Source organism: Lissotriton vulgaris, chromosome 4_1, assembly GCF_964263255.1.
Source record: "Lissotriton vulgaris chromosome 4_1, aLisVul1.2, whole genome shotgun sequence".
NCBI lineage: Eukaryota > Metazoa > Chordata > Amphibia > Caudata > Salamandridae > Lissotriton > Lissotriton vulgaris.
This window is the reverse complement of record NC_141691.1, coordinates 1,763,049,701-1,763,077,652: the sequence shown is the minus strand read 5'-3', so window position 1 is coordinate 1,763,077,652 and position 27,952 is coordinate 1,763,049,701. Positions and strand designations below refer to the sequence as shown.

At 48.0% G+C, this 27,952-nt stretch overlaps 1 protein-coding gene across 1 annotated transcript in view; it reads left to right on the top strand.

The window, feature by feature from the left end:
- Positions 1–27,952, top strand: part of RRM2B (ribonucleotide reductase regulatory TP53 inducible subunit M2B) — a 135,321-nt gene that overhangs the window by 44,742 nt on the left and 62,627 nt on the right. Inside the window, exon 2 of the mRNA XM_086966068.1 lies at positions 7,284–7,439. Within this exon, the coding sequence (XP_086822194.1) occupies positions 7,284–7,439 (156 nt within the window). The remainder of the gene's footprint in view (positions 1–7,283; positions 7,440–27,952) is intronic.

Here is a 27,952-nt window from a genome sequence, read left to right as displayed (position 1 = left end):
CAAACCATGTCGAGTAAGGTGTCATACGAATTGGAATACTAACCCCTCGCCAATTCTGGCGACGGGGTTAGCATTCCACCCTTCTAGAGGGACACGACATGTATGTAACTGTGAACCCCGGTTAAAGTTAACTCTAGTCTCAGCATCACAAAATGGATGCTGCCACCACAGACACAAGTCTGACCTCCTGCTGCTGGGAGTCCTTCCAGCGAGGAGAGCTTGGACAAAGGGTTTCCTGTCAGGGGCGGTGCTAGCACCATCCCAGACAGGGTTTTGTGTATCCTGGGTAGGCAGGGCTGAATAGGAAGGTGACTGCAAGTGGCACCCCGGTGCTCACTATGCATAGGCCGGCTTGAACCAGTTCCAGGGGCACACCAGCCCCTGAGCTGGGGAAAGTCCGGCATGGGAGAGGGGTGTAACCACCCCCCTTCCTGGTCCCACCCATGGGCAGGACCTAGTCCCGTACCAGCCCCTTTCTTTAGAATAAAGGTGGGAGCGGGGACCCTTCCAACTTAGATCATCTTTGAATCCTGAAACTACTTTCTACGAAAGGAACTCAAGACTTCTTCCTAAGATTTCTCCCTTGTGACTAAGGAGTAGTCACCCTGCATCAGCGGGCACCAACTAAGTAACCTGCGGTTTGCTGCACGTCCTTCCTCCGGAACCAGACCGACCAGCACGAAGAGACCCGGCTTCCCTGGCACCTCTGACCTCTACCTGCATCATCAGCCCAGCTGAGATTCGTGGGTGTGACGAGACCTCGAGGGACCGGCCATCTTCAGAACTGCACTACGCTTATCCAGCCCGACCGCCGAGGGATCCTCGAGTGAGTGCTTTGGGGTTTGAGAAGCCCTAACCCTGAGCAGCTCCAGCACCGAAGTCCAGCCCCCCAGCATCCACGAGATCTGCGTGGGGCCCTTCTGCTCTTTGCTGCTCACCGCGTTGTCCGGCCACTTGCCTGCTGGCTTGTAGCCCTCTTGACGACGAACGACAACACTTCCATCGCTGGTCTGGTTGCTCCAGACTGGCCCTTGTTCCCCTCCAACAGAGGAGCACCCCGGACCCTCCTGGTCCACTCCAGACGCCATTTTGAGTCCACCGCGTGGGCTTGCATTTGCCAAGAGTTGTTGCCCCAATCCTGGGTCCAGCATCGCCGACAGCAGATACCTTCGTGGGACAGCTCGCACCTCTATCCTGGTCGCCGACAACGCCTCCTGGTCCCAGAGACTGCAAAGCCCAGCGTCGCCCACTCACCTGGTCGAGGTGACTTCATCTGGTGCCATCCTTGTGCCCATCTAATCACTGGCTAGTGATTCAGAACTTGGTCCCCTCTGCTTACAGGTACTCTCTTCAGCTGATCCAGCCCTTGGATCGGCCCGGAACATCTTCACTGGGCGCCTGCCAGCAACTTCCACTTCAGGCTCCTGGTTCGTCAACGAAGAAACCCGACGACACTTGAACCCTATGCAGTCGCAGCCCCTGGGCTAGGTAAACCGAGTACCACGGTGCTCCAGCGTAGACCAACTCTCTAAGTGTCTAGATCCACTTTCATTTTTGACCTACCTAGTCGGGTTCGCCCGAGAACACTAACTTTGTAATTTCTAGCAACCAATGACTTTGTCCCGCATTACGCGTGAGAGTTCCCACTCTGCACACAACGTCCCTAGGCCTCCTGCTCCTAATCTAAGGGTTCAGCATTGTAGGTCCAGCGTTTCTAAAGTCTATGAGAGTAGTACTTACCTGCTAGTAATTTCGCATTCCACTTGTAGAGTATATGGTTTTTCGTGCCCCTCGGGCATTTGTGTAAATTTGCGACTTTCAGAAATTCTTTAAGAGCTTTTTATTGTGCTTAGCGCCCTGTCCTCATAAAGAGTCCAGGGCTGTTCTAAATAAATATCCTTTTATTTTCATAACAACTTGTGTGGTGTCCTGTCACTTGGTGTTCAAGGGGTATATGTGATGGTATAACAGCTGGCTTAACACGCCCTCTAGAGTTTAGCCTAAAGACTGCTCTTGCCCATGCTACTAGGATAGCTGGTCTATAAGGTTGACTTACAACCAATCATCAATAAGGGTTGTTTGGACTGATACATAGTGATCACTAGAATAGTGAGCACTGCATATCAGGCCAACTTCTTACAGAGTCTCTTCGGCTGCTTGCTAGATGACGCCGGTGGAACTTGACGCTGAAGTGTTAGTTTTCTTGGGCTCGACGTCCTGGTTCCCGGTGGGCGTGCTCTTCTGGACTGGCGCCATGGCAGTGTGTTCTTCAGTCCATTGAGATCTTGATTTTGGGGTGACGCCGAACAGGATGACCAGATTGTAGACTTGATGGAGGTTGTCTTTTACTAGTCCGTCGGGTTTCTTCACTGTAGGCAGCTTGGCTTCACATTGGAAAGGAGGGAGTGGTTGAAAGGTATCCCTCTCACTGGGACGCCCCTCTCGTGGGTGTTTTCCTGCCACGAGATGTCCCGGAGGCCCTCTTCTTCAGGTTTCCGTTGGGCAGGGTGTTCTCTGCAGCGTTGCTCCAACTCCACAATCCGGTGTGAATGGAGGAGGCGATGAGATTACTACCATGCATCCGTAGCTCCGCCTGGAGGGTGGTTGTTGACTCTTTCCTTTGCGCACAAGTTCCCCTTCTTCCTGGGACGTGCAGGGTAGACGGCGACGGATCCATCTCTCGTGTCGGGACCCTCTGCCATCGGCGTCCCTGAGGCCTTTGCCCCTTGGATATCCACGGGCTGGTGTGGAGTGGTCAGTTCTCCTTCTGTCGGACGTCTGAGCGCTCTCCACATCCAATATTCCGCTCAATTCCAAAGGTAGGTGCCACCAATGGTCCAGCCTGTACTCTCCTGTAGTCGACCGGTCGTCGGGGAACTTGTAAGTATATGCCTGTTCTGTTTCTAGTGCCATCAATGTTCTTCTGGACATGTGGGTCACTGTACGCGGTGTTGTGGTGCGTGTCACCTCTTCTTCTGGTGGGTGTGTAGACTTCTCACACCTCTCCTCACCTTTCTGGATGTTGCTAGTCTTAATGGAGTCGTGCCACATGACTCCTTTCTTCTTCTCCTTCCTTCATGGCGTTGCGCCCTTCTTCTCCGTTTTCCTTTTCGCGAAGCGGTCAGGTCATCTCGCTGTCCTTGTCTTCCTGACCAGGTTTTCTCCGAGCGGCGTGCACTCCGCCCGTTTCCCTCTGGTCTTGTCCTGGCTCTAGGACACTGTCTTCTTTTCCACTCTGTGACTGGACCAGTCGCCGCGACCTTCTCCTGTTGATGGTTTTACTTCTAGTTCTTGAGGGTGTTGAAGTTCGTTGGTCCCTGTTCGTGGACCAAGTCTTCCTTGAACTTCTCGGACCTCTTGCCGGTCCGCACTGCCGGTCTCTGGCAGTGGTGTTGTTTGGCGCAGGTGCTGATGGCTGGGGTGATGGTGGTTGCCAGCCATGTAGAGACTCGGGATGACGTGTGTTGGTGACTTGCTGGGAGTGTTGGATGTCTGGAGAGATTTGGCAGCCATGTGCCTCCTCTTTGCTGATGTTGACCTTAGGTGGCGGCTTGACACGTAGAGTGTACGGTTCCTCTCTTGCCTGTTGTGGGGCCACTGCTGACTCCATCTTGAGGCGGTGAGAGGGCGGCCGCTCAGTGCTGATCTTCGCCCGTGGCATCTGCGGACAGGAGCAGGGATGCCGTCTGACTCAGACTGCCGACGCTCGGGGATGGACGGTCGCCTGGGGAAGCGTTAGGATGAGACGTGGACAGCGCTTGCTGCAGCTTATGTTTGGTTCATCCGTGGGGCTGTATCCTGGGACGTCGGTCTGCCTTGGTGGCTGTCTGGTGTGTCAGGGTGGGCTTCTTGGCTGACTGTGAGTCCTCGGTCTTCTCCCTTTGTTGGCTTGTTCAGTCCACCTGTGCTCATCCGGTCTTCGGGGTGACAGAGCTGTCACTTCTTTTCATCGAGGGCGTTGCGTTTAGACCTCGAGGCGGCGCTGTCGGGGCGCCGCCTTCTGCTTTTGCTCTGGCATGCTTGTCTGGACTAGTCACTTGGTGACGTGTTTCTTGCTTGCTGGGCGACGTGACGTTCGGTCTTGTGTCGCTGGTTGTTGGAGCACATGGTGCTGTGGCGGCCTGCCACGTGGGGTGTGCGACTCCTCTCTTGCCGGTCTTGGGTCGTGGCTGACTCCGTCTTAAGGCAATGTGAGGGAGGACACGGTGGGTGGTCTTCGGCCTACTGTAGGGCTTCGCTGTGGCGGTGGAGACGTGTGTGCTCTTCGACCTGCGTTCAGCAGTGTTTTTGTGTGATGAGGTTTTCCTGGGTGCTGACTGTGCAGTCATGTTCACAGGCGCGACCTCCTGCGCGCTTCTGGCTTGGCGTGTCCTTTGAGTCCTCGGTTGTCTTCTTGGATGCTTCAGGTGATCTGTGTGATCACTGTTCTTTTCCGTTGCAATGCTTCAGCGTTGGCGCGCTTTTGATTCCTTGGGCGCACTTTGCTGTGCGTTCTGCTGATTGTCCTGTGTGGAGTCAGTTTCAGCTATTGGGCGTGAGCAGGCAATCTTCCTGGTGATGGCGGGGCGTCCTCTGAGATCTGCTAGCTGCGGTTGCCGATCAGTTAGCGGACGCTGTGTGGTTCTTGCACTTTGCTGCTTGTGGTTCTTTTCCTTTGGCGTGCTTTTGTCCGCGCTCTTCGGGTGCTTCACGGTGTCCGGAGGGTTGCGCCACAGCTCCTGTGACTTTCGCTGGTGTTTCCGTGTGGGTTTCCAGGCTTTGGTGTCCGTGTGGTGCTTCAGGAGGGTTGCGTCACCGCTCCGTTTACCTTTTCTTTCTCGTGTGCTGATGGCTGTGCTTCTTGCTTTTCTTGGGCAAACTTGTTGCGTGTACTCTTAAGTGTTCTGTGGGGAGTTGCTTCACTCCTGGCGCGTTCCTCGCGTTTCTGGGGCGTTCGTGCGCACTGCCGTGCTGTCCTCTCCTGGGAGTCTGCTTGGCTTAGCTGCAGTGTTTCCTGGGTTGTTGAAGGCTTGTTTGTTCCTTTTAGCCTGCAGTTGTGGGAACTGGTCACTAGGTGGCAGCGTTGGATAGCTTTGTTGTTAGTCCGCGTCGTTTCGTGCTTTTCTGGAGCTTTCCCCCGTTCCTCCTGATTGAGCTGCCGGTGCTAAGCTGTGAGCTGCGTGGTGTCCTGGGCCTCAGGCCAAACTAGTGCTGGACTGCTTTGCTGGGGCTGCAGGTCGAGTGATGCACGGCGCCAGTGGAGCACCACCAGAGGGTTCTTTGGTGCCTGGTGAGTCTGGTGAGTCACTTCCCTCTCTGCAGCCGGACCATTCCTCTGTGGTACGATAGTCTTCATTTCTCGTTATCCCAGGGCGTGCAGGGCTTGATGCATGTACGATGCTCAGTGCTTGGATGTGCTGCGGCGGCTAGCTGTTCACACTGTGGTCTCCAGCCCCTCACAGCAGACCTCACTCCTTTCAGGCTGCGCAAAGAGGGGGGCTGGCGCTGCTCCGATCAGCCGTGGGTGGCTAATTTCCATTTTCTGCCTTCGTGTTGTGTGTTTTCGCCTGCTCCGCTGTGCTGAGACATGGGCAGGCTCTGGGGACAGCTCACTTCATGCGGCCACAGGCTGGACCCGGTATTTTGCGCTCTTGCACTCTGCGGCCGCGTTCCTCGCCTTCATCACGCTGCGTGGCGGAGGAGGGGTGTCCTTAGCATTGCGGGTGGGCTCCGCTTTAGGGAAGCGTTCATTTTGGCTGAGGGGGGGTCGGGGGTGGTTAGGTAATCCACTGCCTCCCCTCGCTCTCCTTATTCGTCTCGGTGGTCGCTGAGGCGGGGTGAGCTCCCGCAGACCTCCGCTCACACCCAGGTTTTTCGGGCAGCCTGTGGGCTCACCTTGGGTCCGGCTGATGTCGCGACTGTCGCGGGTGGGCTCCGCTTTGATTTCCTTGATTGCGGCCGACGCGGGTGGGCACCGGTCGGTCCGCTCTTCTCCCCTTGGTAATTCCTCGCCGGGGCAGCTGCGCACAGTCACTCAAGGTACAGAGTGGACTCCTGGTTGCCTCGGGTCGCACTGCGGGGCTCCGTCTTCCTCCACGTGGTGGGGGTCACTCACATCCGACCCGGGTGGGCTCCGGTCGGTTCGCGCTTCTGTCCGGGGCCCTTATCTCGCCAGGGTGGCTCACGGCAGGGCTCAAGAGGTGTGTGATGGGCTCCCGGTCACCTCCTCATTAACAAGTCGGCCTGGGGCTAATCGTATGCCCCACAGGCCTCTCGGCGTCCGGCGCTGATCCACAGGGGGTGCCCTCTAGGCGGGCAGCTCTCTCCCCCCTTTTCTCTCCACCGACAGGCAGTCGCTACACATGCTGGCAGGACCCGCCTCGTCGCCAATGTCGTGTTGGGCCTTAGGCCCACATGGAGCTGCAATGAGGGACGCAGACACAAGGTAGTGGGTTAGTAAGACTGGCCAAGAGCATGTGCGCTCCGCCCCATTTATTGACTGGGTCACCTGACTCGTGACACCAGTTGTGGGTGGGTGTAAAGTATAGATGACATCATTAGAACAACTAGACCGTGTCCTGCAGGACACTACAGTCATCTCAGGCAAGGGAGCACCCAGTGAAAGTTACACACTGCCAAAGGAAGGTGTACGCTCTCAAAGGATCACAAGGAGGCTCACTGTCAGGAAGTCTTTGTGAGCTTAAGTACAAGTCAGAACAGAAGGTGCACTCACCCCCAATAAACCGACAAAGATGCAGTCCATGTGCACTTGTAAATAAGTTCTGCATAAAGGGTGATACACAGAACGTCCGGCAGCACAGCACAACAGTAAGTTCCAAAGCAAGATGTGAGGGTGCCCACGGACACCATCAGTAAGTCAGCACGGTATGGATTTGTTAGCTGAAGGAAGATAGGGAGAGAGAAGTGAAAGGGGAGATGATCGTCTGCCCCCTGCGCAGGATCGTCGCCAGTGCAATATTTAAAGAAGATGCAAGGTACACGCTGGTAAGTAGTAAACTTCTTTATTCCTGATCATCCACTCTCCTAACTGACAGTATGTTAACATTCTATAGCGAGCTTCAACAGAACATTCCATTTGGGAAAGGAAGGGAGGTGGAGGGGAGAGGGTATCACAACCTACAACTGGTAATTACAACAACCTGCTATATTATCTTTTTAGCCCTATGCCTTATGTTGAATTTCTCTGCTGCATGTGTATTATGAAATAATCAATGTACTTATTGAATTATGAAAAACAATTTAAAGACATAATTATTAAATGTTAAATGTTTTCTTCTTTCCAGCATTATGTTCTAGAGGCTGTTAAAAATGGAGATATTGGTAATGAAGAGCCGCTTCTCAAGAAAAATCCACGACGATTTGTTATTTTCCCAATCCAATACCCTGACATATGGAAAATGTATAAAAAGGCACAGGCCTCATTTTGGACTACAGAAGAGGTGAGGGGCCTACCTTGTAGTTTCACAAAAATTTAACTGAAACCATTTGTGAATAATAAAAAAAATAGTTGAATGTTGGTGTCCATCATATAAAAAAGTTATTGTCTGCTACAGAATCAAATTTACCTGTAGTTTTATTGAATTTTCCAACATTTTTGATCCAATTGGCTAGCCAAATAATTGAGGTGAAGTACTTATATTTCCTTATTTTAAGGTCCTAGGTGCCCCTATTTCAGATTACAGAAGCCATTCATCAAGTGATTGTGTATAGCACTGAACGTTTTAATTTTCATTTTAATATATTGAATGAGAGAAGATAGTTCTAAGAATCCTATATAGTTTCTTTTTTGTGTTTGATGCTGCTTGTACTGAGGGTATAGGAGCCAAAAGATAAGAGAAGTCAAGATTGATCACATCAATTGGATCTGATATGTGAGGATCTGAGAAATGGATAGGAAGCCCAGCATATTGGCACTGAGATTTTAACGTCCCAAGGGGGCATCTGGCAGTAGGTTCCGTTCTTGATCTTTTTTTGCCATTGAACAGGGCCATTCATTATGCGCAGAAAATAGTAATATGGACAATGTCTTTTTAATTAATGTAATACTGTGGGTTGGGTGTAGGAAATATTCATGTCTTGATAACTCCAATAATGGGCAACTAGTGAATTAGCTTTCCGTTTTAGGTCCCGGGGGCCTGAATTATACTCTGGCGGATGGCCCATTGTTCCTCCAGGGCGATGGAGTAATTTTCTCTGCCCCCCTGGTGAAGGGTCTGTCTGTTAGATTTGTAAATGGCTGCCAAGTTGGCAGTCATTTATAAAGTATTGCCAGGAACCTTCTTGATGGCGGTTCCTGGTAATGCTTTTAACGGTTTGGTGTAACGCTCTGTCATGTTGACACAGTCTTGCACCAAACTGTTTTCTTATTTTATTTAGAAAATTATAATCCCATAAGGGGATTTTCGTTTTGAAAAGAAAAAAAATAATGCTACCTTTGCCATGTGAGGCAACTCCCATGATGGGGGGAGCATTATTTGTTTTTTATACAGTCCCTCACTGTGATGGACAGTAAGAAAATGGCTACATGTGTGCCCATCCTGATTAGGTTGGCGAACTTGTAGCTGTTTCTCCAATGGCCCTTACTCCATTGGAGAGGTTTGGCTATGGTGGTGACAGAGAAGTCTTTGCTGTAGCCAAACCACAGGTCCATCCACATTTAATTTGGGCAGGCAGACCTTCATTTTGGCGATTGCGACGAAGTATACATACCACCAACATATAAATCGGGCCCTCAGTTCCAAAGTTTAGCTCATTGTACCAGTAATGACGAATCACCCTTGCATGGTTTAATGTGGTTTGTGATATTAGCTTGCTTTATTATTCTGAACTGGAGGCTTCTTCTGGATTAATATATCTGGAATCTTCTTTGAAGGAAGTGCTTTTCTATGGCATGAACGGCCTCACGAGTGATGCAAAAAGCTTTGAAGAATATTATAAAATGAGCCATTGTGGAGTTTGAAAAGCTGGTGAGATATAAACTTGAGGCTGAAGTACAGGAGTAATCTTGCACCAGAATTTAGCAAACATTGCATTATGTGTATGAGATATATAGGAGCCTGCTCCAGCGCTCTGAATGAAAAACTGTCTCACAATAATAATAATAATAATAATACTGGATTTTATAAAGCGCGAACAGCTACCTCACGAGGAGGTGTCCCGGCGCTAGAGGAACCACAGAAGTCCTGGGGCAGAGATAGGAGACCTATCGTGGCTGGGAGAAGAGCCAGGTCTTTAGCATCTTCTTAAAGCAGGGTTCAGATGGAGCCTGCTGGATTGCTTGAGGTAGGGAGTTCCACAGAACGGAGACGTTTGCTGAAAAGGTACGACCGCCAAGGCGGGCCTTTTTTGCTCGTGGGACGACCAGTTGGACACGGTCATTTGAACGTAATGCACGGCTTTGGGAATATCTTGGAAGGCGTTTTTTTAGGTAAAGTGGGCAGGAGCCATGCAAAGATCTGAACGCAAGCGTCAGAGCTTTGAATTTTATCCGGTTGGCCACAGGGAGCCAGTGCAGGGTTCGAAGATGCGGAGAGACTGACTGCTTGAAAGGAATTCGCAGTAGCAGCCTTGCAGCCGCGTTTTGAACTACCTGCAGTTTATGGGTTAGGAATTTTGGGAGGCCCAGGTATAGACCATTGGCATAGTCAAGCCGTGAGGTGACCGTTGCATGGACTACCATTTTTCTGCAGCTCTCTGGTAGAAGTTTAAGAAATTTTCGGAGGTTTCTTAGTTTACTTAAACAGCAACCAGCCACTTGTTGGATATGGGAAGTGAAAGACATTTTAGCATCCCATCTCACTCCAAGGTTTTTTGCCGAGTGACTGGGCAAGGGGGGGGGGGGGCCCATCTCCACCGGCCACCATAGCTCTGGGGCGGGGGTGGGACCCTTACCGAAAAAGATAACTTCGGTTTTATTGGCATTTAGTTTTAGCTTGTTAGTATTCATCCAGTGAGCAATGTCCTGGAGACAGCCTTTAAAGTTTGCGAAGGATTCCTGTGTCATCTCAGAGTATGGAAATACCAACTGGGTGTCGTCGGCATAAGAAATTGCCTTAACACCCCAGTTGGCAATTAGCGTAAAAAGGGGGGCCAGATAGATATTGAACAAGAGAGGGCTGAGGGCCGAGCCCTGCGGGACTCCACAGTTGAGGGTTTTAGGTGTGGAAGAAATCGTCCCAAGTGCCACCTTCTGCGTTCTCTGAGATAGATAGGAGTTTATCCACCTCAACGCGTTGTCTTGAATGCCTATCTCTGCCAGCCGGCTGAGTAGTCTAGCGTGGTCCACCGTATCGAAGGCGGCCGACAGATCCAGGAGTACCAGCCTAGCTGAACTTCCTGCATCCATCGACCACCTCACTGACTCGGCTACCTCTAGGAGCGCTGTTTCACGCTGCCTATCACCTCAATACTCACCATTAAATATTAATCACATATACAGGCCCATAACGCCAATGAGACATTTTTTGAGCATCTGAATCAGGTGATTTGATTAACAAACTATTCACCTAATATTTCCATAATATATACAACTGCAGTTTATTATCATTACCATGCTTTAAAAATCATTCATTAACTACAATAAAATCACTTATGGCGATTGGATCATCTGATGGAAACTAGACCATGAATAAACAAGACCAGCTTGTCATTTCAAATCTAATTTTTATTAACTTTATTTTTCATAAAGAAAAAGCATTTAACGTTTTAGAATCTTTATTTTATAAGCAAAATAAGAAAGCAGCATTTTAATAAGGAAACAAATTTAAAACTGACATTTTAAAGCAAGCTCAGAAACATGAAATATTAGTAAAATAACTGTTTCCATTCCCTAAGTCTATTTCCCTGACTAATTCTCACATCACCTAAAGGGAATAACTCAATTAAAGTCTGCTGTCCTTACATGCGCCAAAGGTCCATCAGAATAACACGACACTCAGGAATCGGAAAGTAAGAGTTTTTTCCTTGCTCATAGTGTCAGACTTTATACCTTTCTCTCTAGTTAAACTTTCTACATTTTACATTCTTTTTAAGAAATCCGAGCTTTTCATTGGCTGTCCTGTGTCAGTCCACGATAAAAATTGTTAAGTCATCCGACTCTTGACCAAATCCATGCATCATATAAGCCCTATTGTCTTTCATTTCCATATTTCTCCTCCGCTTCCTCAAGAAAGATACATTTTTCTTCGAGCCTCGAACATCAGCTTCCTAACCTTGGCAGACATTACAAGTTCCTGTCCTTGGGTCATTTTTCTAAGAGCACGTTCAACGCGACTGTTTTTCAATTCACAGTAAGAATGCAGCTAAAATCTTCACAGCTGCGCATGCGTAGAGAATTTACTCTGGACAAGGTTTCGCGTCTGCAGCTCTGTCAGCCATGTTTTCTGAACCAACTTTTAGGCCTCACTTTGGAAACTATTATTAAACAAACACAAGACATCAATTAATTAGAGAATTGAAACCCATTCTGTTACCCTCCCCCTTTACTAATTAATCCTGTTAATTATGTTACCTAGCATAGGCACACAAAAGCAGCTTTATAGTTACTTTTCCTTTTCGAATGGCAGGAACTCCACAAGCTTTTATCACGAAAAGACATAACATAAGCACATAAAATAAGCACATGCCATTAATTTAACTGCTGCATTTAATACTGACAAAGACAATAGACAAGATTAGTTTATTATTTTCTTTGCGTTTGCAACATAAAAGCACGTTAGTTTTTCCCACATGGAATGATGTATGAATTCTTAAACTAAGTTGATTAACACCTTGGGTGCTAAGGGCAATTCCCGCTGGGTGCTGTTACTTCAGCATTCCCATTATACATGACAAGGTCAACTCGTCAAACGCACAGCGCAGGTAAAACCTATGACGAGTTGACCTTGTCATGAGCACTGAAGGGGTTAATAATTTCACCACAAGCTTATTAGTTCAATTAACATTATGGGAGATTAACTTCACAAGTTTGATCAAAATCTTGTTCTTTACCTTGCTCCATCAAGCCCCAAGGTATAGTTGGTAGCACAATTCAGTCTAGAGAACATAAGAGTGATGATCGCCTGTGCATGTTGCATTGCTTTAGGAAAAATTAAATTATTCCTAGTAGTTTCAATTAGTGGAGAGACAAATTAACCACTGCTTCTACCTGCAGTGCCTAACATAGGTTAGTGCTGAGTAGAATCTTCACACTTTTGACAATGCTGTCTGGTCTAGGTGTTTCAGCCTTTTCCTTAGGTTTAAGGAAAGATTGTTCTATTTAGATTAAGTTCCTACACATCAGAGTTTCTGTAGCCAAGGGGTTACGCTTTAAGGTGGTTCTGTCAGTTGTTAAGGTGTCTTTGCTTTTGGGGGAGGTTTAGGCTGGCATTTGTAAATGTGCCCATATTTAAGTCAATAGTCACTTGTGGCCACATTTAATTGTGGTTCTACTGGAGAAGACAGCTCCGCACTACCATAGTTCCACCTCTACTCCAACTGTTTGATACAGTAGCCAGTCATTAGAATAAAAGTTTAAAGACTAAAGAAAAGATAAAAAACATACATTACATTTTAGGCACTTCTCAATCTGTTATAGGTTTACTATAATCCTGGTCGAACACTGTGGCACTTATCTTAAGTCTTTCTGTAATAAGCATGGTAATAACTGTAGAATCTTATGACAACAATGACATTCCTGCCCTGAAAGACAAATGATACATGTTAGCTCTTTGAAGTGCTCTAGGGGCCGTCAAAACAATGATAATTGTTTAGCCATTAAAAGTTTGGAATAAAAAATAGTATCTTATTCAATGATTTAAAGTCAGATTATTTTACTTACTATCTTTGTAACTGTTTGAATATATATGGAATAGAGTGCGACCCAACCCATCTTTGAGCATCTTAAATATGAGCTTCAGAGTGTAAACCTTGTTGGTACAGTAAGATTATATGGACATCTGACAAAGTGCTGTGCAACGCCAAAAGTCCAAAAATTTGCATTCCCTATATTATTGTTACATGTATTGATACAATAAATATTAAAAATTCAGCCTGTCAAGGGACACCTTCCAAACAGAGTAAAAATATCCTTGCACATGAATGTTGCACTGTAGATTTAGTTTTATCTTTGTTCTTGGTGAGGATCTACTTCTCACCAGGTGTCCAATCTAGACCTACTTCGAATGCACATCTTGCCAGTTAATGTTAGTACATATAGAAAGCATCCTTTTCAAAACCTTTTTAGTCCTCATAATTCATCATGCATAGCCAAAAAGCTCAAAGACTGTCAGAGGTGCCAGGCTCCCCTCGGGGTCATCTCAGGAATCGCGGGGCACAAAGTTGACTAGGTCAGGAGCCTAAAGCTTAACCGCGAGTAGGGTCAATAGTAGGGGGTTCTAACTGTGACTTCTAAGACTGGTTCCCCTCTGACCACTATTGCGTAGATGTTATAATCATAGTACATTTAACATTTATGAACTGGATAGTAGTAAATCTACGTGCCATAGAGACCAGCTCTAAGCCATTCTTCCCAAATCCCCCTAAATTGTGCTCTAAGGGGGGACCACTGCAATTTAAATGGCAAATTCTTTGCACGGTAGCCATCTATTCCCAGAACGGGAGGTGGGGGAGAGGGGAGAATCCACTTTAAACAAACCTCTCTTTGTGCCAATAAAATCAGCACAAAGATGAGCAATTTTTGTGACTTAACCAGATTCAGTGAATCTTCCTCTCCACTGACCACCCCCCAAAAAACTAAAGACAGGCTTACCTTGATCTTTTGGCCCATTATCTCTGCTAGGACCTTACCCACTTCTTCCAGAAAGGTCTCAATGAAGGAGCATTGGAACAACATGTAGACGTTGTCAGCTTTTTTTCGCCGCACAGGTGGCACTTCATTGCCTCCCGTGCACCAATAAGAGTTTGGTCACCCCAAACCAAAACCCCCATAAACCCCAGACTCCCCAGAAATTCATACATGCTGCACTTGTTAACGCCCGCTCACTTCCCTGTCACAAAATTGATATTTTGGAGTTGCTCAACACCTACGCTATCGATCTCCTATTTCTGACCGAAACCTGGGGAGACAGAGCATCAGGGCCGGACTTTAAGGCTGCGATGCCAGAAGATTACTGTGTCCATAGGCAGGACCGTATCTCTGCCCATAAAGACGGGGGAATTGCAATAATATATCGCAACTGCCTCCGCGTTAAAGCTATTGATCTAAAACATAAGAGTTGTGAGGCGCTTGCCTTTACGATTACTCTTACCACTAATCAAACATTCACAGGCACTCTTCTGTATCGACCTCCAGGCTCACGCTCGAACTTTCTCTCACAACTCCATCAGCTGAGCGAGTTATCTGCAGACCATAAATATTTCACTTTCCTGGGAGATTTTAACTTTCATCTTGAATCACTGTTAGATAAAGATACCGATCAGCTTATCAATGATCTTCTCACTGTTGGTATGGAACAACTGATTACAGCCCCAACCCATGAAGCAGGCCACACGCTTGATGGCATATTTTCCAACAACCCCCATATCATCAAGAATAAAATACTTCCCTTAACGTGGTCCGATCACTTTGCTATTTTATTCGATATTCAAATCAAAACCACAGTTCCTAACATTATATCTCCTAACCCTCATCTAACTTCGAGAGATTGGAAAAATCTAGACTACAATCAACTTGCACAGAATCTCACTGATGCTTTTATGAGTATAGACAATGTAACTGACCCCAATATTGCTGCTATTACATATACCTCTATTCTAGAAGATGCTTTCCTTACCTTAGCTCCACCTAGAACTCTCAAACGTAACAGGAAGACTCCTTCGGCACCATGGTTCACCGAAAATCTTAGACTCCAACGACAACATTGTCGTAACTTGGAACGACATTGGCGCAAAAACTATAATCCAGCAGACAAGACAACTTACAAAGCTGCACTTCTCAGCTATAAGCACAGCATAGCATTAGAGAAAAACATCTACTATACTACTCAAATAGACCAAGCTCGATGCAGCATGAAGAAATTGTTTGAAGTTGTAAACCATCTTGCGGAACCACCCAACCCCCCTGCTGAAACATCTCAAAATCTTTGTAATGTACTGGCAGATTTCTTCTCTGATAAGGTCACATCAATTTATAAAGATTTTAACTCACAAGTGAAAATCTCCGATTCACCTGATTCCCAGACACATGATAATCAGACAGCGTTAACTGAATTTACCAGGATTAATCCACAAGACATCTACAAACTAATTCAGTCAATTAAATCTGGCTCTCCTTTGGATCCTTGTCATCCTTCCATACTTAACAATATCCCAAATATCATTACTATACCATTGACACACATTTGCAACATTATGTTTTCTACAGGCTCCTACCCTACCATCTGGAAAAATACCATCAGGCCACTTCTCAAAAAACCTTCCCTGGACCCCTCACTACCCTCCAGCTATCGTCCCATCGCCTCTCTGCCGTTCCCAGCTAAGATCCTGGAATCGGTCATGAATAAACAACTGTCCGATTACATTCAAACTAATGACTTGTTAGACGACACTCAGTTCGGCTTCCGACAAGGTCACGGGACAGAGACTGCGCTAATTAAGGCGGCAGACGAAATAAGGGCTACAATGGACAAAGGTGGACAGGCTGTCCTGATTCTGTTGGACCTGTCGGCGGCTTTCGACACGGTCGATCATGCAACTTTGATCGGCCGTGTCGAGGCCATAGGCATTAAACATAGAGCCAGGGATCTTATCTCATCCTTCCTGGCGGATCGTAGGCAAGCTGTTAAGATGGGTACTTATACTTCATCCACCTTCAGCCTTCCTTGTGGAGTTCCGCAGGGTTCCTCGCTAAGTCCGACCCTTTTTAATATCTATGTTTCGGACTTAGCGAGGGTAATAAAAGAGTACAACATCAATTTGACAACATACGCCGACGACACCCAGTTGGTATTATCCATACACAAAAACGGACCTACTGTTGCAGCAAACTTTAAGAACGGTATGAGGGCTATTAGCAGTTGGATGGCCTCCAACTGCTTAAAACTCAATTCATCTAAGACGGAGGTCATGCTCTTTGGAAACATCCAACCTTTGTGGTCTCCCTTATGGTGGCCTGAGGAACTGGGAACTCCACCTCAACCTGTCAGTAAAGTCAAAAATTTGGGAGTGATATTTGACGACAAGCTCCTTTTCCATCATCACGTGAATGCGGTTGTTTCATCATCCTTTAACATCTTAAGGAAAATAAAGAAACACTTACCGTATCTCCCCATAGCAACGGGAAAAACACTAATATCCACACTGGTGTTTTCACGTACTGACTACTGTAACGCCCTCTTCCTCAATGCCCAAAAAAAGGTTATTTCCAAACTACAACTGATACAAAATGCCTCCGCTAGAGTTTTATTGGGTATTCCCAAACATAGCTCTGTTTCTGGACATCTGGACCAACTGCACTGGCTCCCAGTCAGAAGTCGTACGAAGTTTAAGACCCTCTGTATTGTCTATAAGGCAATAAACAATATGGGACCCAAATTCCTGAGAAGTTCTTTTAAGCCTTTGGCAACCCCCAGAACGCTGCGTTCCAATACGGCTCATATGCTTCAGATTCCTAGAACAAGGAAAGTAAACTTGGGAGACAGATGTTTTGCCATAGCAGCAGCAAAACTATGGAACTCCCTTCCCCTCAATATAAAAAGTAGCCCATCCTTGATTATCTTCAGAAAACAGATAAAGACGTGGCTGTTTTCCCAACGGCACGACTCATAGATTTATCAACCATTGCCTTAAAGTTCTATTTACTGGTCTTCTGCCTTTAGCCTCTAGCGCCGAGACACCCATGGGTAATTGTAGCGCTTTAAAAATTGCAAAAATAAATAAATAAATACCCAGCATTGACAATTTCCTTGGCATCCGATAGCCTTGTGAACTGTAACACATGGTTTTTCCTGAGCGCAGATTTGATAGATAGCCACAAAAAAGACATAGATACTTGCCACAAAGCTTCAATGCCTTGGTTAGGCAGGTCCTTCTTCCAGATCTTGTTGGGCAGAGTAAACTCATCTTTTCGAGCCTGAACCAGCATCCAGTACCACTCCGCAATTTCTTTTCGCAAAAGTGGACGCTTCTGTATCCTGTACTCCCAGTAATTGTTCCCTTTGCCAACTTTATCTAGCCTCCTTGCCCAGTTTAGTATTGATAGTATTTGAATTTTGATAGACTGCCCTCCGTTATTTCTACTAAGCGCTCCCAGGCTACCAATTGAAAGTCTTCTATAATTTGGCCCAATTTATTTATACCCCTTTCGATCAAGGGGGTGACAAGTTTGTCCCGGAGACAGGGTGGTGAACTGGGAAAATTCCAAATCGGGGCAGAACTACTATAATAAGGAATTCCTAAAAGCCGTCTGATTCGGTACCAGAGCTTACAGGTGTCTGCAAGGATCTTAAGGCTCCCTTTCTTAAACTTTGGATGGCCGAATTTAAGAAGAAAGAAGGTCGCACTCATCGCCAAATCACCTGTCAAAGCTCTAAATAGCAGGGCAAAGGTGGAGCTATCCGGACGTAGTCGCCTTATGTTCTTTAAATGAAAGGCGCTATAATATAGAAAAAGATCGGGCTTGCTATGCTACCCTGTTCCTTCTTCCTGCAGAGCTTCCGCCAAGCAATTCTCCCCCCTTTGCCCTCCATATGAAACTATTTAAATCTCCCTGCAGCTTCTTGAGCCATGCTGGTTTGAATTCTAGGGGGGATTGCATTGAGTATAAAGGTAAATTTAGGAAGGATGGACATTTTTAACAAACTAGATCTTCCTATGAATGAGAGAGGAAGATCTCCCCATACATAAGGCAGTTTTTAGGTCTCACGCCTAGCGTTACACTACATAGCAGTCTTCGCGCAGCGAGAGTCCTTTTGTCCGGGTTTTCGAAATGGACCCTGGAAATGAACACGCTTGTGCGTGTTTTGTTAGTTTTGCGGCCTGCTATTGGCCTTTGCCTGCGTGTTTGGTTTAAAGAGAGCACACAATAGGTTTCTATTATCGTGACCAGACACGGGCGCCTTAAGCATATGGTGCGCGCGCGTGCCACTCGCGGCTTTGTTTTTCACAAAGGCGATCGATTTCGGTTTCGCAATCGCCTTTCTCCTCCCTCCCCACTCCCCTTTGGTCCTCTCTGCCCCCTCCTCTCTGCCCCTGAGCCGTAGGAGGGGGCACCATCCCTCTGAGACCCTCACTTGCAGGGATGACAGTATAGGGTTACTGCCTGAAGGGTAGGAAGAGGTTGAGGGCTTTCACCCTGACTGGTGCGTTCTTATCATGTCCATTCGATCGAATCTATCTCACCTGGCGGGAGGTAGGTCAGTAACTATGGGCTGAAGGGCAACCAGGCCTTGCTCCCAAGGCGATATTTGCAAAGGTGATGCCCTGTGCGGCGGATGACATTCAGGCTGTAATGGAATGGGGATCTGATTTCTGTTTCCGGGCACCCATGAATGCTGGAACGATAATGAGTATAGAGTGCCTGCTAGGCTGGACTGTAGACGGTATCAGACTAGGGCAGACGTGTATTTTTTGGGGTGCATTCAGCATACATTGAGTTGTGCGGAGTGTCCTGTGGTGCAGGCAGTGTTGGTTTGGAAGGATATGGAATTTGTAAGGGAATATTAGTGTGTTGGTAATTCTGGAAAACATATTTGTTTGTATATAGCGCTTAATATTTCTGACTGGCCGTTCTTAAGTGCTTTTCCAAGCCCCCCTTCCCACAGGGTGGTTACTGGTGTTCACGTAGTGCTGTAGCGGGGTGGGCACAGGTGAAGGCAGCTGCGGAACTGCAGGCAGCGCAAGGACTGCGCCTACGGGAACCGCAAGGCTGGCTGCCGGCGACTGTAGGAGCGTGTTGGAAGGGGGACTCGGGGAACTGGTGTGTGCGCGAGCAGCTGAGGAGCGAGGCAATGGGGCAGCTGCCAAAGACAGAACTCGGAGACTAGGTTCAAGTCCCGGCGTCGGCTCAAACATTCTGTGATTCTGGTCAAATCACTCCATCTCCCTGTGCTTTAATAAATTAATCTGACCTCGTGTAATGCAACTGGTACACATGTAAAGCCCTTCAATGCTGGTGGGCCGTGTTCACGCCCTATACAAACTGTAAAAAGCTAGTGCTGGGTTGGAGGGGCAGGAATGTGTGTATGAGGTTGGTATGGTGAAGTGTTAGAGTGGAGGGGCTGGGAGGGGTGAGCGGGATGGTTAGGTGTGTGGGGGGTTAGGTTAGTGCTGGATCGTAGAGGGATACAAGGTGAAGGATGGGATTAAGAGTTAAGTGTGTTTGTAGGGGGTGGCTGGGGTGAAGGTACTGGTGTGCTGGGAGAGGGGAAAGGGGGGCATAAGATGCTGCTGTGTTGCATGTATTGCTTGTATGGAGGGGCCTAAATACCTCAGTGCGTCTGCAGATAGTGCTCTGATGCAGGCCGGAAGTGGGGGCGGTTGCAGGGGAGGGTAGCCAGTTGCACTTGCAGGTAAGTCCTGGACTTGAGCTGAGGACTGGAGGGTGCTTCTGAAGGGCATATTGTACTGGTATAGAGGGGACGAAGGAGTCCTGGCAGTCGTAGCCAGCTTCAGGGCAGACATGTACACTCACTGACACACAGGGCCAGGCAAATGCAGCCTCGCCCTGGCCCAATATGGCACGTTAGATGTAGCCTGTCACAGGCCAATAAGCACATCTAAAAGGCGATCACGAAACCGAAAGCGATCGCCTTTCTCCTCCCTACCCACTCCCCTTTGGTCCCCTCCCCTCTGCCCCCTCCTCTCTGCCGCTGTGCCGTAGGACTCCCTCCCTCGCTCCCTCCCCCGCGCTGGACCGGCCTCCGCAGGGCTCGGGAGATGCTAAGACGCCGCTCACCGCCCTGCTCCCACATAGGAGCCTCTGCAGCCGGGCCTTGCGGCCGACACATGTCTCTATCTCTGGCCCACAATCAAACACCCCAAGTGACTTCTCAGAGTGCAGACATGCTCGTCTGCTACTAAATGCATTTAAAAGTGGTTGCGTTAGTTTCAGATTGCACTGATGTAATTTCGCCCACCCGCAGGTTGACTTCTCCGCTCGACTCTTCACAAACAGGCTGGCCCTGCAGTTCTTGCTGCAAGGGAGGACTTGAGTCACCAGCAACTCGGGTGGATGTGGCCGCGGCACACTTTCGAAACCTATACTTTCACACTCAGCGTGGTGAAAACCACTGCACCCAGATGGCATGACGCAGAAAAGGATTTTCGGGGCAGTTGCTGTAAAGTCTTGTCACAATGCAATCCATGGAAGCTGTTTTTTTTTGCAGTGTTTGCATATCTATTCTAATTTAAGAGGCATCCTTAGCACCTGTGAGTATGAGGTTGAGGTAGGGCACTCCAGGGATGTGAGCTTGTGTTTCTGTCTTCCAGTTTCCCCCTATCAGTGGCGTGCCAGGGCTTGGCCAGCGAGCAGCGCGGACAGCTGGGCTGGCGATCAGATCCATTGTGTAGGGAGGCGCCACACACACAACCACACACACACACCCACACACACACACAACCACAGGCACACTCACAACCACACACACCACCACACACACAACCCCACATACAACACACACAACCACAAAGACAACACACACAACCACAACCACACACACAAACTCAACACACACAACACACACACAACCACACACATAACCACACACACAACCACAACCACACATACAACCGCACACACACAACCACATACACAACCACACCGTCAGTGCACACTTTCACCAGGCACAGACACCATCAGTCGTCAGTGCACGCTTTCACCGGGCACAAACACCACCAGCCGTCAGTGCACGCTTTCACCGGGCACAAACACCACCAGCCCTCAGTGCACGCTTTCACCAGGCACACACACACCACCAGCCATCAGTGCACGCTTTCACCAGGCACACACACACCACCAGCCGTCAGTGCACGCTTTTACCAGGTACACACCACCAGCTATCAGTGCACTCTTTCACCAGGCACACACACCACCAGCTGGCAGTGCACCCTTCCACAAGGCACACACACCACCAGCCATCAGTGCACAATTTCTACAGGCACACACCACCCACCAGCCGTCAGTGCACACATCAATTGCTAACGCATCCACAATTAACTATTGTAGCAATTACAGTATGGCGCACTTTACTTTTAAACATATTCATCAAAAGCGCAGCATGCCACCATTGCTACAAAAATAAATACACATTTTGTTGTCCTATAATTTATAGACTTTTGTTGCAATTGGTGTTGCAATATTTAGCAATGCCAATAGCTCAAACTTAATTAATGCGAGACCTATTGCATTGTAAATGCTTGTTTAACACTGAAGGCCACCTTGTTGCAATTAAGTTGTGCCAGTTTCTCTAAATAAAGCACTGCTTGTATTCCTAAATACCTTATTTCACACTTTATCAGGCTGTTCCATACCATAATATCAGCTTTTTTGTTTATTAATGCAGTAACCAGAGACCTTCCCAAAATCTTCCAAAGCAGCCATTATTACTGGAAGAGTCTTCGCTAAATCTCTTGTGTGGACCATCAAATCATCGGCTACAAACCAAATTTTTTCTCCCACCTGTTACAGACAAAGGGAGCTATCCTCTCATTTGCTTTTATTTTGTTTACCAGAGGCTCTATATAGAGATTAAAAAGCAGTCGGGATAATGGGCATCCCTGCCAGGTCCCTCTTCTGATTTTTATCTGATTGGTTAGATTACCATTAACTAGAATCTTGGCCATAGGATTTTTGTAGAGTGACCTGACTGCCCCTAGGAATACCTCACCTAGGTCGAACTGCTCCGTTACTTTATGAAGTAAGGGACAGCTGACCCTGTCAAAGGCTTTGGCTGTGTCGAAAGTCAACACTGCCAAAGGAATACACTCCTTGCATGCCAAATCTATTACCCCTATAATATCATGAGTCAGTTCATGTAGTTGCCTCCCCTTGATTAAACCCTTCTGATCTTTGTGTACTAGGTCATCAACCACCTTTCCTAGCCTCTTTCTTAAAATCTGTGTAAAGATCTTATAGTCACAGATTAAGAGGGAGCTCGGTCTATAAGATTCGCAGAGGGTGGTTTCCTGATTTTGTTTCAAGCTTATGCTTATGGTAGCCTCATCCCAGGAATTGAGAAGATCCTGTCTGTTCATAAAAGCTGAATTGAACATTTCCTTTCAGGATGGAAGTCAGTTCTTACTTTAGGACAATATTAATTTAATTCAGAAGAGTGTCTGCACTGGCTGCTTTTCCTCTGTTTAAATTGTTAATTGTCTTCTTCTTGGCTAATGAGACCTTTCAGCTCGCTCGTGTTTAAAAGCGCTTGTGTAGGTTGAATATCTAAGTCTTAAAGATATGGCTCAATTTGATCATCCCCAACCTCCATTCTTCTGTATAAAGGTTGTAAATGAACTGTGTAAAGGCGTGTTGGATCTCTACATCACCCGAGGCTAGATCACCAGTTCTCTTCCTTCTGATGGACTTAATCATATTCCTTGTATGTTCTGTTTTAACTTTCCAGGCCAGAAACTTTTCACAGCCCTCCCCGTATTCAGAATGAGAGAGTTTACTAGCCTCCCTTCTTACTCTTGCCTCTAACCTTGCCTTCCGTAGTTGATCTTCAGCGTTTATGAAGGTAAGTGTATCAGGGACATTCTCAACCTCTCTGAGTAGGGTCTATATTGAATCTTCAAGTAGACAGATGTAATTCCTTACTCTCTTATTTTGGGCTGCCAATAGACCCATTAAGATGCCTCTTAAATAGGCCTTTTATTGTGTTCTAAGAAAGAAATCACAAAGACCCTCCCATGCGACCTACATGTCTTTAAAGCAGACTGACATCAGCTCTGCGGGGTTCTCCACAATGCAAACTCCAATATCAATATCCTTTTTTTGTTTTTTTATTATCAAATTATTCAGTACTTTTATTATTTCATTTATGTTCATGTACAAAAAAGGTACAAATTCACTTGTCATTTTAGTAAAAAAAGATTCTTTACATGATTTTTCTTTTTTCAAGTTTTTCAGTTGTAATACATCAATATATACTTCAAATGTTCATCACAAACAATGATTTAATCATAGTATTCTCACAAATCTCCTAAATGCTGGCCCCATTTGCACACTCCCTAACATTGTCCCTAACATGGAAAGTCTATCTTCCCCCTAGGCCCCCCCAGTACTTCCCTTCAACCTCCATTTGTCCACATGACCTATATCGTCCATCAGGTTGCTCAGGAGACCCCTCATGTTAGGTAGATTTGCGTTTCTTCTCGTGGAGGATTTGTCCATCACAGGATCTATTATTATGTTAAAGTCTCCTCCCAATATAATGGGGAGGTTAAGATCTAATAGTTGGTAATATAGACCACGGAGTGGGGTGGGTTTGTCTGAGTTTGGGCCGTAATAACCTACCAGGGCTATCCAAGTGCCATAGATTTTATCCTTTGCTTTAATGGATTTCTTAAAAAGGAGTGCCATCCCCTTTACACAGCATGTTTGAAAAGTACATACACAATGCACAATCCACTTCTGGCTTTTTAAGATATTATCCCACTCCTCTTTTAATAGGTGGGAGTCTTGTATAAGAATGACTTCACTATTCGAGAGCCTAAGGTATTCTAAAATTCTCCTCTTTATCGAGCTAACCCTAAGACCATTAACATTCCAAGTTAAAACCCGAAGGGGTTTACCTTCCCCTGATTCCACCAACAGTTAAGCTAGCTGTCTGGGGCTCACCTAGGTAAGGCCATACACTTAGCTAATCCACGTATTTAAATAATGAGGAGCTATTTTTAAAAACAATTCCCCACATGCTCCCACACCCAGTGATTAATAAAAGTTTTATTCTATATGTTTTTTTTCTTGCTTCTGACCCTCCCGCAACCTCCTTGGAGAACCCTCCCTATTTACTTTAGGATTACCTAATCAAGCTCGTCCTAGCTCCACTGCTTTAGTGTTTCAGTTACTTCTATTTTCTGTTTTTTTTAAACACATTTTTATTTGTCAATTCCCATATGTTGCGCATGGCTCTACACACCTAAGTCATCTGCCAAAGCAAACCAAATACAGCCATGACAGCAAACAACTTTTTGCAGGAACAACAATACAGTACATGAGTAATTAACGAATTTGCACCCTACCCCAACTCCCTCCCTCCCACTCCCTCCCCCCAAAAGATCACACTAAGTCCCCATACAGTCTCATCCGCAGCGTAAAAAGGGGGGATCGACAAGTCCTATTCCACACACACACACCCTCCCTGCTATCTCCCTATATTGGCCCAAAGGCTTAATCTGGTAGCGAAGGCTTCAACATCGCCGGGGGCTCCAGCCAGAGGCCTCGGTACTCCGCCCATCGTTTCCAAATTTTATAGTGTTTGCCCGGGCACCCTCTGGCCACAAAGATGGGTTGCTCCAGTCCCATGCAAAAGTCCAGACCATTTTTCCAGGCAGCCACGAGGGGACCCTTGTCTCCTTCCATGCTTTAGCAATGTCTCATTTTGTCAGCGTGAGGCCTAAGAGCATGAGATGTCGTTTATAACCATTGCCGCCCACCCCCTCCATGACATGAAGCAGTGCCAGCCGTGGTGTGCGCGCAAGCTCCCATCTCAAGACCTCAGAGAGACAGGCAAATACCCCCCTCCAGACACGATCCAGCGATGTGCACTGCCACACTGTGTGTAGAAATGTACCCTCATCCCGACCACAGCGAAGACATTCCAGGGAGGCGATCAACCCCGCCCGCCATAGACGTGTCATTGTAAAGTAGACCCGGTGAAGGTATTTGAACTGGACTAGGCGGAGCCGCATCGCTATGTCCCCCTGACCCCCCACCCCGCGGGGCTGCCAGGACCTCTGTCCAATCCTCCTCCTCCAAACCACCCACTTCTGCCTCCCAGTCCCTTCGGAGATTCTGAAGTGTAGGGGAGCAGTGCGTGACCAGGGACTGGTAGATATGAGAAATCTTTTTTTCCTTCAGATCCCCCATAAAAACTTTTGCTTCAATGGGGCGAAATTCGGAAATGGACTCTAGACCCAGCAGGCTGGGGAACAGTGCGTGGCGAACTGCAGATAACGATAAAATTGAGTCTGGGGCATATGAAACTCCTCCTGGAGACGCAGGTAGGATTTTAGTGTTGTGCCCCTCAGAACATCTCCCAGGATGGAGATACCAATGGCGTCCCATCCCCAAAACCCCGGAAGGGCCGCCAGGTGGGAAAGGCGCCAAATATTCCATAATGGGGTCTCCTGGGTCAGAACATTCTACCAACTTATGCACCGCAGCACCTGCCTCCAAACCATAAACACCACTCACGTGGCTGATGGCAACGCGCTTCGAAACCGTGCAGAGTACAAAAGTGTATGTAGTGTGTGATGTCCCATAAGGCAACGTTCCAGTGTGCACGCCGGGTCCCCCCTATCTCCATATCACCATTCATTGAGGACCAGCAGATGCGAGGCCTGATAATACGAGAGGAGATCCGGGGAATCTAGACCTCCACAATAAGTGGATAGAAAGCATGTACGTATAGCCATGGGCACCTTCCCCCCCCTCCCACAGAAACTGCCCCAACACAGAATTCACCAGCCAGAACCATCTAGGCTGGATCAGATACGGGTGATTCTGCAGCTGGTAGAGAAGTCGGGGAAGCGCTACCATTTTGAAGATGGCCAATCTGCCATACAGCGTAAGGGGCATGCGGGACCAGGATTTAAGGTCTACACGAACCCGCTCCCACACAGGTGTCAAGTTGCTTTCCCAGGCAATGGCCAGAACATCCGAGAGCACCACCCCCGGATATTTCAAACCACCTATAGGTGTCTGAACTGCAGTTGCTCACGATCCCACTCTTGTCCGATCTCCCAGCGCCCAAAGCCTGGACTTGCGGGGATTCATGTAGAGTCCTGACGTTTCCCCGAAAATCTGCATGATACGCAAATGTCGTGGCCCCGTCGTGTCAATCGCCGTCAGGAAGAAGAGAACGTCGTCTGCATAAAGCGCAATTCTATCGGAGAGGCCTTCAGCCCATTCAAATCCCCGTACCTGGGCGTCTATGCGCACCCAGGCCGCCAAGGGCTCCATGGCCAGGGCGAAGATATATGGAGACAGGGGACATCCCTGCCGCGTGCCCCTCTGAATAGAGAAGGTGGAGGAGGAGGCGTCCGCGACCCGCACCGATGCTGTCAGACCCGTATAAAGAAGTTTCACATAGGAAAGAAAGCGTGGGCCCAGGTTGAGTCTATGTAGCAGACCGAACAGGTAGACCCAACTCAGGGAGTCAAACGCCCTGTCCATGTCTGCCAAGAGTGGTGCTGCCGGTTCCCCAGTTTGTTGAATCGCCGCAACCGCCACCTGAGCTCTCCTGATGTTGTGCCGGGTTGCCCGCTGGGGCATGAACCCCGCCTGATCAGGGTGTACGAGTGATGTGATATGGGGTTATAGGCGATTTTAACCTCCACATTTAAGAGGGAGATGGGGCGGTAGGAGGCATGGTGTTCCGGGAGACGCCCGGGCTTATGGAACACCACCACCTCGGCATGCCTCCAGTCCGGGGGAAGCACTCCCTCTTCCCGGGCCTCCTCCACCACTGCCGGGTAATGGTGGGCCAATTGCACTTTATAACGGCGAAAGAACTCACTCACAAACCCATTGGGTCCGGGCGCTTTCCCAGGGTTAAGTTCTCCTAGGGCCACTCCCAGTTCTTCGTCCGACAAGGGTGCCTCCAGCTGATCCCGCACCTCATCCGACAGCGCCTTGGGTGGCAGATCTGTGATAAATGTATCAATTGTAGCGGCCAATAGACATTCCCGGGGGGCATAGAGTTCCGCGTAATACGTAGGAAAGCTCTCCGCTATGATAGGGGTATCTGTAATCGGAATTCCCGCCGGGTCCAATATACCCGGTAGGGCCTAAGAGTGGAACGTGCCTTGACAAAGGCGGTGCAACATCTTGCTAGACTTGTCTCCCCATTGGTACACCCTACTGCACCTCGCCAGCCAGACTTGACGTGGCTCATCCATCAGCAGAGCGGCGCACTCCTGTTGGGCCAAGAGCAATTGCCGCACTCCTAGGTCACTCCCTGCCTCATGATTCTGCTGCTCGAGCCTTTCTACATTCGCCTCAGGGCGAGTCAGCTCCTCACTTCGCTGCCTGCGGGCCGCCGCACGCCAGGAGATGTCCAACCCTCGCAGAGTGGGCTTCAGCGCCTCCCACAAGGTGGCACCCCTGAAAACGGATCCCAATTTCGCAGACAGGTACTGGGCTCACCTATATGGGCTGCATATTCTGTGTTCTGAAGGTGCCACACCGCCATTCGCCACCGAAATGGCTGTCGTTCCCTACCCGTATACAATTCTATGTACATAGGGGAGTGGTCTGAAAGGCCCAGAGGCAGAATCTCCACCGCCACCACTCTACCAGCCATAGCACGGGGAACAAAGATATAGTCCAATCTGGAGAAGGATTTGTGGACCGCTGATAAATAAGTGTATCCCTGAACCGCTCCGTGGGGCCGTCGCCAGGTGTTGACCCAGTCTAGCCCCATCACCAGAGAGTATAGTTTTGTAGGTATATCGCTCCTATGGCCACCCCCAACCCCGGCCCTATCCTTGGCTGTGTCCATAACGTTGTTAGAGTCCCCGTCCACCACAGACAGCACATCAGGCATATCGGCCCACAGGGATTGTAGCCTCTCAATCAAAATTCCACTGCAATGGGGGAGGAGCATATACACTACCTAAAATCAGGGGGTCCTCCCCAACCCTGCCCTGGATAAACAAGTACCGCCCCTGCATGTCAGTCCACTGCTGCTCATGCGTGTAAGGGACCCTGCGGTGTATCAGGATAGCCACACCCCGCAACCCTCTTGTGAAACCAGCGTGGAACACCTGATGGAACCACAGCGCTGCAGGCAGA